The sequence below is a fragment of the Armigeres subalbatus genome, chromosome 3, assembly GCF_024139115.2.
Source record: "Armigeres subalbatus isolate Guangzhou_Male chromosome 3, GZ_Asu_2, whole genome shotgun sequence".
Classification (NCBI taxonomy): Eukaryota; Metazoa; Arthropoda; class Insecta; order Diptera; family Culicidae; genus Armigeres; species Armigeres subalbatus.
Genome location: NC_085141.1, coordinates 203,093,632 through 203,104,430, shown reverse-complemented (window position 1 = coordinate 203,104,430; position 10,799 = coordinate 203,093,632). Strand labels below are relative to the sequence as shown.

Sequence of the window (10,799 nt, the reverse complement as noted above, 5' to 3'; positions counted from 1 at the left end):
CAGTTGATAACTGTGGAAGGCTTATTGAACACTAAGCTGCGAGGCGGCTCTGTCCCAGTGTGGGGATGTAATGCCAAGAAGAAGAAGAAGAAGTTTCATCTACATATAGAAATAAACCTTGTAAGTTTCTGTGAACTTTTAGTGAACTTTATATATCAAGCGAAAGGTTTTACTTTCTGCTCCTTAGAACAGCTGTGAAAACCACAATAAAATTTGTTATAATTATCAAAATTGATTAATCCATAATAGGAACGCATGCACCAGTTGTGGCACTATTCTTAATTTTGGTTCCTTATTTGGCAAATCCCATTGTTTTCTTCATCATTCAATCATTTTTTACAATTATGCTTTGCTTGTTTTGGAGGAGATCAAAGGTTTTATCGTATCATATGAATATGCTTTATCGATATGAACTTGGTTTGCGGTGATTTGATTGGCCATTTGGCATATAAAGCACTAGTTCGACAACTGGTGCTATAGCCACAACTGGTACATCTAGCCTATGTATTTGATTTTTGATTCCTGCCTAAAATACTGAATTTGTTTGAATAATATTTTGGAGCTCTTTGGAAGAATTAATGAAAACCATGAACCACGATTGAATCACGAGATTCAAATAGTTTCCAATTGTTTTGGTGTATGAATGCGTCATTTTATCTACGGATCAATCCACTTTGCAATTACGGCGCCTTTCTTGGCGCCAACATGATGATTTCATTTAATTGAAAATTTGAAAAACATGAATAGAACACTGCTGGGGAAACCAGCGAGTTTGTTCTATTTGGCTTCAGATTCAAACTAGAATAGGGGTCGAAAATTTGGAATGAAACTGAATCACTCCTGATTTCACTCTAAGAGTGTGGTAATAATTCTATTCATGATTTTCAAATTTTCAATTAAATGAAATCATCATGTTGGCGCCAAGAAAGGCGCCGTAATTGCAAAGTGGATTGATCCTTAGATAAAATGACGCATTCATAAACCAAAACAATTGGAAAATATTTTAATTTCGTGATTCAATCGTGGTTCAAATCTGCAGAAAATAGAACGGAGCGTTATACCAGTTTTATTTTTTTGACATTTGACTGGTATAAAAAATGAATCTACAACAGCTGCTGGGAAAATGAATATTTCAGATTCATATTCAAACTGACAGCCCCGAACGATTTGAATCACTGCTGATTTTACTCTAACATGTAGTTTTCAAAAATTCTTACCCTACGTATAGGGGAAATGACGGCTTTGGCAGGTTTTGTTCTATTATTGTCAGGGGGGTTTTTGTCGACCAAATTTTATGAAATTTGGCCACAATATTCTTTGATATGCGAAGAATGTTTAGGCCAAATTTGAGCAAAATCAGTCATAAAAAAACCCCTGATAATAATAGAACAAAACATTATAAAATCGTTTTAAAATATACTTTCTATCTCCGCCTCGTCCAATACTCCAAATACAGTGATTTCACGCACACGTCCATCTACACTAGATTGCAGCAGCGCTGCTCTGTCAATGCGAATTGTACCCTAAGGCCAGAAATACACAAAATCAAACCGCGTAAAACCTACTCCAGTGTAATCTTTACAGTGACTATAGATACGCCGTGTAAGTTTATTTTCATGAAAATCAGGTAAAGCAACAACGAACTTCCTTCACTGTAGGTATTGTCATTGATGAGCGACTGGTTGTCAAATTCTGTTGCCTGCGACTGCTACGATAAACTCAGTATGGTTTGTTATTATTTTTGTGACGGTATTTGAAAACTAAAATTCTTTATTTTTCTTGCAACAGCTTACATATTCTCATTGTACCATCAACCTGTCGAAGTACAGTTTTATAATGTCCTTACCGGTCCGATTTCGACTTTTGCAAGATGTTGATAATTATTGTCCAGATACTCTTGATCTCAGCCTAGATAGCGAAGCTAAAGCTTATTGGTTCAAGTGTTTCAACCGGCTTGTAATGAAGTTCGAACAACAGGCGGCCAAAAGCCAACATGCAGATCCTACTGCCGTGGATCGTGCTGCCCAGTTTCGTACGTACTATTTGGACCAACTGCAGCAGCTTCAACAAGATAAATCCGGTTTGTACGTTCATTTCACTTATCTGTATATAGTTTCAATTTAAAGCATTTTATTTTACAGAACACCGAAGCCTCTATCGATCAGAGACTTGTTAGAATTGAATGAAACATCGTTGAGGCGCTTTGGATTTGATGATCCGTGGAAAGAGCAGAAACGTGTAGAAAATAAAGCATCCATTAAGAAACTCAGTTCTAGGCTCCAATACATCGACCAAATAGTAGATACTAGAACCAAATGGACTGAGATTATAAAGGGCGTGCTGGCAGGTAATGTGATATCTTGTTTATCTTTCTTTATGATATTTAAGATAAGATTGTTTTTTTGTTTTTGCTATCTTGAATCAGGAATGCAAAATAGAATAGCAATTCAAGTTCGTAATGGTGAATGTGGAATATATGTAAAACGGCTGTCATTTTGATTTTCATGCAATCAGATTATTTAGGCTATTTTTCAAATTCCTTAACAACAATTTAATGTTCTATTTATGCTTTAAAATTTATAATTAATATCTTGGCATCGACATAAATTTCTACAAAGGAACAGTAACCATGCTGATTTATATATTAATCTTTTAACGGGTGCCTTGATTCAAATCTGAAAACTTAAATCAAATTTCTTGAGGTCCCTGGTATAAGACCATATACTAATTACGTAATCAGCCCCCTCCTCCATGTAAAATTTTTTCAAACAATTGTTGTTATCTATATGGAGTGTAAGAAAACATATTTTTTCATCGGAATATCAGTTATTTTTGGAGGTTTTACCAAGATTTGCACAGCCAAGCTATTAGCAAACAGCCGAGATTTCTGTTAAATTCACGTTTCATTGCAGAAATTCGAGCTGGAAATTAGCTAACAAACATATTTTTGCCGGAACATCTTTTCTTAATGTTGCTAAATAGACGGTTGTCCGGATTTGCCCGAGCTGCAGAAATAAAAAAAACTGTGTAATTAGGACTCTTATGCTATACTTAAAAACACTGTACACTGGGGTCGCTTTCTACGCGGTTTGTTGTTGCTTGTTCCTGGATTATGGATTTAATGAAACATTGAGTTAACCCCACGAAAAAATCCACAAAAAATCGAAAAAATAGGTGGTATTTAACAAGCTGTGATTGACTGCCTGTAATCGCATATTTGTCCCATATGAATAGGAAACCCAGCAAAGATGGGAGAAATATGCGATTACAGGCAGTAGAAATTTAGTTGAGCCGATAAATTGATTAAATCCACCCGCGTAAAAAGTGACCCCAGAGAAAGGATGGAAATCTCAGTTAAAAAAAATTGCAGGTAATATGTTTGACTGGGGAGCACAGGCTGTTGCTCAAATACTGGAGAATGATGCTAATTTTGGTCTTGAAGAAGCTCTTGACCAGATTCAAAAACGACCGTGGCTGATCGATTGTTTAGATCAATGGTTGGACAGGACGCAGGTATGTTCTCTTCATATGTATTTGAAAGGTACATCCCTATGTGATGAACTTATACTTCATAAAAAATCACATAAATAAAGTAAAAAAAGGTACATTCCACGGAACTCATTGGTAATCATTGTTTAGATACGATCGCCAAAAATAATGCTTTTGTTCCATTGATAATCATTTAATTTATTTGCAGGAACCGGCGCACCAATGTGCTACCATTTTTACTGATAATTCTGGGATAGATATTGTGCTAGGAATTCTACCCCTAGTCAGACAACTTTTAATTCAAAAAACAAAAGTTTTACTCTGTGCTAATATAAAGCCAGCTTTGAACGATATCACCTACGATGAATTGCAGGATCTGATTAAACAATGCTGTACGAAATGTGCTATAATCAATGAGGCATATGAACAAGGCAGGTTACAAATCTTTGGTAATGAACAAAATGGGCCCTGCCTTGACTTTCGCCTTTTAACAGCAGGTAAGCATTGGTTTTATTTTCTATGTAACATTGGCATGATTCCTTCCTCATTATCTAAAAATCAACAAAAGCTTTTGAGAGGTTTAAAATGAATAAATAACAACATTTAATTAAATGAGCGAATCCTCCTTTTGTGCATTATTCAGTTGTTTTAACACTGACCTAAGTTGTTGTTCTGCCGGGGTAAGTGTGGCCAGGATCAAAAGTGTACATTTGTCCCCAGATTCCGCTTGACCTTACGGATGTTGCACATCAACTCACATATTCTCGTTGCCCTTGCAATGTACGATTTCGAAATCAACTGTTGTAGAAACAAAATCTACCTTGTCAGCCTAGCGTTCAGCAAACGGCAGTTCTTGAAGAACATTAAAGACCGATCATAAGTAATGATCATAGAGTGTTTTCCCAATAAATATTGGCGCCACTTCGAGACTGCCCAAATTTTGGCCAGTGCTTCCAGTTCCAGGCTGTATAGTTAATCTCTGCATGTTTTAGAATGCGGCTTGCATAGCGGACTACTCAAACTTGATTGCTCTCACCATGCTGAAAGGGGACTGCCCCTACACTGGCTAATGAACGGTGTGCAAATTAAACTGTTTTCCGAATAAAGGATCCTTCAACATTGTGTGTTCCAGAAAAAGCGTCTTTAAACTATCAAAAGCACAAGTCTCCTCATCTTCCCATTTCTAGCTGGTACTTATCTTCAACAGCTCATATAGTGGGTTTGCAATAGCCGCAAAATTGGGAACAAAGCGAGACACATAATTGAGTTGTAAAAACTACCTTAACAAAGAAAATAAATTACTTGCTTAACTCTTCTTATCGCCGTTAGGACCTTTTCAAATGTTGCAAATGTTCTTGAAAAGTTGTTGAGCTGATCATCACGTCGTCCAAAAATTTTTCAATTAATTCTAGAACTTCAGTTCCCAATACTATGTCCATTGCTATGTTAAACTAGCAGCTGATGTACAGAGTCCAAACGGTAAGATGAGACATGAAAGTACGAGAATCGAGCTTGAAACCAATATACTTGCGGTGCTCTTTTTTAACGGGAACTTGCCAATACGATGCAGTAAGGTCGATTGTTGAGAAAAATTTGGCATCTTCAAACTTTTGCAGAATCCTTTGCACTTCCGGAGGCTTTTCATTATCCCTAACCAGGATTTTATTTTAATTAAATTTTATTGATTGATGCCGTCGGACATTTTCGGCAGATTCGCACCTTGCCATTTTTCTTCGGTGTAATTACCAGAGGATTGACATACGATCTCGGAGCTGGAGAAATAATTCCCCAATTCTCCATCTGTCGAATTTGCGTTGTAACTTGTTACACTTAACAGTGTGGTATCGGATACTGTTTCACGTTGTAAGCATTCTCAACCGTTAAAATATTTCGTGTTCGTATAACGCTACTAGAGTATCCGAGAAAACGTCTAGGAATTCCTCGAGAAGTGTCGTCAGATCTTCCCTCTCTGTTTCGGTTCGGTTCCTCGACCGTCTTCAACTGCTGCTCATTTTTCAGCCTTTGCTTCCGTTCAGAAAATGTTACCACGACCTCATCATTCTCGGAACGTAGCAAAATGTCAAACTTGGGTTCCTGTATCGTGCAAAAACATTTCTCCAAGAATTAGGTCGCAATAAAGGTCCTCAACGATCATCAAGATCAAATCAGAGAATAGCTTTTGTATTTGAGCTATGGCAAAAATTAACAATGAGACTTTGCTGCTTCTCTTTCCCACAGCTACTCGAACCGATGTTTTTGTAACAGGAAATTCTTCCATTTCTACCTTCCTTGCGACTAGGTGGTCGATGAGGTGCTGTGATACACAGTTGATTTCACTACCCGATTCGATCAGTACGGAAACTTCTCCAAACCGAACTTTAATTTTCGGCGAAGGCCGATAAGGAATTTCTGCACTCGCGTCGTCCTTCAGTAGTTCCTCAGACTGCACAAAAACGCTTGCTGCTGTACGAAAGTTTGCTGCTTCACCATGACCCACTTCTTCTTCGTCAATATTCACTACTGCTGTGCGAATTTCCCTGGTATTCTATCGATCGTTATTGTAAGCTGCATTATTGTTACGTGTTGCGTTTGTTTGTTACTCTGGTCTGGTTCGCCAAGAATTCCGCGCAGAACGATACGGTTCAATATTTCTACCTCCATTATATAGATCCTTCGTTTGCAACAGTGTATTTTCAGTGCGCGCGCTCCTGAGGCTCTGGTGTGCATTTTTTTAATAGTTTGACATGACATTTAGAAAATTCAAATATCCCTCTACTAGTTACATTTACTTAACTATCATTATAAAATTGTTTAGATGGAGTAAAATCAAAGAGCAGAATTTTTCGCACTGAGTGTAGGACAACACTGGTGTCAGGCATGATCATACTCCATAAATATATAAATCTACACAGTTCGTTTTTACACTACTTATTTATATAGCATTTAAAACATTTTTTTACGCAGCATGCCCGACTTTTTCAATATTTTCTTTTTTTTTTGTACAATGGCTCAAGAATTGTCGATTTCGACACGTCTCACGTGAAAGGACCGTGAAATTTTAATGGGAGGTATCGACAATTCTCACTTCTTTCGAAACACCTCATAATACACAGAATAATCATAGTTTATAAAAACCTGTATCACGGCCGCAGTTGTAACGAATGGATGTTCCCAATAGTCCTGGAAACGAAGCTCTCGGATTTTTTTGTCGGTCTTGCAATATGGACAGGGATTTGTTTAAGAATAGGCCATAATTCCTATTATCAGGTTTATAATCCTAAGGTCACCTGTAATAATGCACTTTTTTTTAAATTTCACCCAAAGAGCAGTATAGTCCCAGAAATCGTTAATAACGGCCAGGGGAGCACTGTGGTCAAAGAATCATCTATTGAAATGAAATAATATTGAATGAGAAAGTATGTACTAATTAAACGATATTCTCTGTTTTGTTTTCAGAACTTTGCGATGAAATACTGAAGAGTGATTTGTTAATCATCGTCGGAATGGCTAGAGCGCTGCACACGAATCTGAACGCTAAATTTACTTGCGAAACATTGAAGCTTGCAGTTGTTAAAAACGAGTGGCTGGCTAAGCGTCTCGGAGGAGAGACATTTTCGGTTATTTGCAAATACGAAAACATATGATATTTTATGCTTTTTCGGTATGTTGGAGAATTTAAATAGATCAATGCACCACGAAACAATATATTAGAAATTAATCAACTAGGGGTTTTCTGTAACATAAATATATCCGAAAACCATCCATTTTAATCTAATTTGATGGCAAATGATGCCCCGCAAGAACAGCCTTGTTCGGCTTTTGGATTGTTTATGATTCTAAATCCGGATCGTATCAACTCGGTATGAAAATCTATCGTCGATCCACTCACGTACTCGATAGATGTCTGATCGATGACTACGCGGGCATCGGCTTCACCAAAAATGTAATCGTCGGGAGCAAGGCTGTCGTCTATATCGAACTTGTACTGGAACCCGGAACACCCACCACCCTCAATCGTGACACGCAGGAACGATTTTGCATCGCAAATTTCCTTCAGCCGCTTCACACAAGTATCACTTAGTCTCAGGTGCCCTTTGTCAGTCGGCTGCGATGAAAATAGAGAAGCTCTCAGATACGCCTGTGACTGTCTAGGAGGGGGTAAGTACTTACAATATCTTATGAGATTATTGATCTACACGTTAGAATGATACCTACCGGACAATGCCAGCACGGATGCCGGTCAACATGCTTGGAAATGACATTTGGTCGTATCACACTGCCTGAATATTTTTTTTTAACTGCTAATCGTATTATGGCTGCTCAATAATATATTTACTAGCTTCTAAATTTTGACTCTCAGGTTTTGACCACTTACCAGGGATGCCAGATACAATTTATAAATGTCTGTGTTAATCTCAGTAAAATGTCTGTATTTGTCTGTATGGGGCTTCAGAGGTATACTGGAAATATAAAATTACTCAAAACCATACATTTTTGATATCATCGAATATCAAGGGTTCAATAATCTGAAATTCGAAATAAGTAATAATAAATAATGTGAAATAATATAAGAATGTAAAACAAAAATAATTGTAATTCATTTAGTTTACGTTAGCGATCCAGCTGAGATTCAGCGGCCACTCTCCATCTTTCGAGACCCCCGGATTCACAAAACGCCAATTTCAATTCTGCGTTTTCCGCCTTCGCCCTCTCAATCTCGCTCTCAATGAGTAATGGAAAATCATCAGGTCTCGATATGGTTGGTTATTTCATCATCAAAAACTTTCCCAACTTCGCCAAAATCTGGTTCTGGGGTTGATCAACCAAGCATGGTCTGATCGAATCTTTTTGGACGAATGGCGGAAAAGCCTCGTTGTACCCATCCACAAAAACAACATTTCCTCTCGAGATGTCACAATGTACCGGTCTATTTCTCTGACATGAGGTGTTTTCAAAACCGTGGAAAGGTTTGTAAACAGCGGCTGTAAATTAGAAGTCGATATTAGGTTCGGCTTTCGCTAACAAGCGTTCCGCCCGGAACACGGCACGGGCACATACTTCGCATATCTGGAAGATGTACTGCACAACGCCTACAACGCGGATCTAGAATGTTCCCAAGGCCTCCATCAGGACTTCTAACAGTGGCAAGAATGGGGATTTTCCGGCAACCTCCTTGCTTTTGTCCGAAACTTGGTAGACTCTGACAACCAGCAAAAGCGTTCGAGGACACGTCCTCATTTCGCTGGTTGGGTGACTAACCCATCTCCAACAAAAAGATTGTGGAAGTTCTCGGAGTCTCCATTGATCGGAGACTCTCGTTCCTTTCGCACTTCCGCGAACTCTAAGTAAATTGTCGGACCAGAGACAACGTGGTTCGGACTTTGTCTCATCCTCATCGAACCAACAACAGGAGGTCCTACAATTCCTACATTCGAGCCGCCTCAGAATTGTTACTCGCAACACCACACCAGTCTGCCTGTGCCGAGGCTGGCGTTCTGCCTTTTTGCCACCGTGCGCTGGTGGCCATCTGCCGCTAGCCGGCACGTTCGCTGCAGCCACTGCTGGAGAATACAAGATCCCTCTCCAAGCTGAAGGGGGTCGGAATAGACACACTACGACCTGCGGCGAATATAAATAGTTTGCAATTTCCGCAAGGGTAACAATTTCGTGGCTCTTAGAAGGTCGGTGGTTAAGCCACAGATATTTCCACAACTATGAACACAGGTTTACAGATGGGTGGAGTCGGCATTAGGGTCACTGGGACCGGTTTCACTATCTCGGACTGCCTCCTAGGTATGTGCTGTATTTTTTCGGCTGAAGGAGCCACGGCGCCGCCATCTACCCGTTCAGGGAACCCATCCTCGTGCTTTTAGACTCTGCCAGCGTCATCTCCACATTCCAGAGTGATAAGCCTAAGCACAACAGGATCCAAAGCATCTTAGCGAACATGCTCTCGAACACGACCTTCCCTTGGATCCTGGGGCAATGCGGAGTGCCTGGCGGATCTCCTTGCCGAAGTCGGACATCAGGGCCAACATTTTACGACATTGTCCTGTTGGTGATGTCAAAACCTGCATGGCGGAAATCATTTGAGAAAACTGGAAAAAACTGGACAACTACATCCGTTTACCTCCGGAAAATTAAAGGGACCACATCGGCGTGACATAGGTTCCCTATTTTGAAGATCAGCAGATCATCTCCCGGCTCCGAATCGGACACAGGCGGCCCTTGCATAATTTCAACAGGAGCCCTTTCTGTACTATCTGCAATGTCTGTGACATTGGTAACTCTGTACAGCATTTTGTCAGCGGATGCTTGTAAAATCAAGTGCTCTCCATTCAAGTGTCCAAATTCACCTTCGAATTACTTATAAAATCTTTATGAAGATTGTACAATTATTTCAAAGAATATACATTTAAGCATATTCCAGGCTTACTTCAAGAATTCCGAACGAAAAATTCCGGTTGGTTCGATTTTCTTTGGTGTTGTTCTCTCAGGATTCCCTACGTAATGTTTTCAGAAGCAACATTAGGTTTTAATTTATACTGGAATCATCATCGGAGATTCTCAAGTTTTCATGATTTTTTCTGCTTCGGTTTTCCTCCAAAGATAAGAAATGTCTGTAAAAGTCTGTAAAATCAATCAAAAGTCTGTATAATGTCTGTAATCTGCATGATGTCTGTATGCAAGACCAAAAGTCTGTATAAATACAGACATGTCTGTATATCTGGCATCCCTGCCACTTACGTGATGTTATCTTGCTATCTCGCTTGCAACACTTTGATCGATTCTCAATTCTCCGGTTCGTAACCACCCCCATGAAACGGCTGTCATCCACGAACAACTCGCCTGAAGCCGAAAACATGGTGCTGCAACATGGTGCTGGATGTAAACATTGCCGGTTAAGCAATAAACACACGAAGTCAGAATGTCGAAGTCGGATGCGTAAGCGGCATGTGTTGTATAAGGCATTTTATGAGACGTTTCGCGGTGGCCCGATTATTTACTTCTAATGTTTTGTTTTGGTATGATTCCGTTAGGTCCGAACGCAAAATAATGTTTGTAACGTTTCACTTTTCATTCGTGTTTTCTTCAGCATTTCATGCTTAGGATGCAATGGTATGAATAATCTAAGGACACGTTTTAAGAATCATATGCAAAACTTTGAGCTAAAACCCTGGTAGACGAAAAGTAAAACAGGCAAAATTGATGATGGGACCCATCGGAATGTTCAGCGTGAAATTACCAAACATACGGGCTCCCACTAATTGTCAAAGTAGATAAACACGAGAAAAACAGCTGTTTCGATC

At 39.2% G+C, this 10,799-nt stretch overlaps 2 protein-coding genes across 3 annotated transcripts; one reads left to right on the top strand and one right to left on the bottom strand.

Annotated features, from left to right (window-relative positions):
* The first annotated feature begins 1,566 nt into the window (after positions 1-1,566).
* Positions 1,567-7,211, top strand: LOC134226773 (4'-phosphopantetheine phosphatase). 2 transcript variants are annotated; one of them, XM_062707750.1, is made up of 6 exons: positions 1,567-1,722; positions 1,789-2,084; positions 2,142-2,347; positions 3,371-3,513; positions 3,698-3,986; positions 6,946-7,211. In XM_062707750.1, the coding sequence occupies exons 2-6, from the start codon at positions 1,837-1,839 to the stop codon at positions 7,131-7,133; spliced, it is 1,074 nt and encodes a 357-aa protein (XP_062563734.1). In that variant the 5' UTR covers positions 1,567-1,722; positions 1,789-1,836; the 3' UTR covers positions 7,134-7,211. The 2 variants fall into 2 exon arrangements, with proteins under 2 accessions (XP_062563734.1, XP_062563733.1); XM_062707749.1 differs by having other exon boundaries at positions 1,656-1,727.
* On the bottom strand, positions 7,178-10,300 carry LOC134226774 (iron-sulfur cluster assembly 2 homolog, mitochondrial). The gene is made up of 3 exons (XM_062707751.1): positions 10,237-10,300; positions 7,705-7,864; positions 7,178-7,637 (listed from the first exon to the last, which is right to left on the bottom strand). The coding sequence occupies exons 2-3, from the start codon at positions 7,749-7,751 to the stop codon at positions 7,256-7,258; spliced, it is 429 nt and encodes a 142-aa protein (XP_062563735.1). The 5' UTR covers positions 7,752-7,864; positions 10,237-10,300; the 3' UTR covers positions 7,178-7,255.
* Positions 10,301-10,799: the final 499 nt, after the last annotated feature.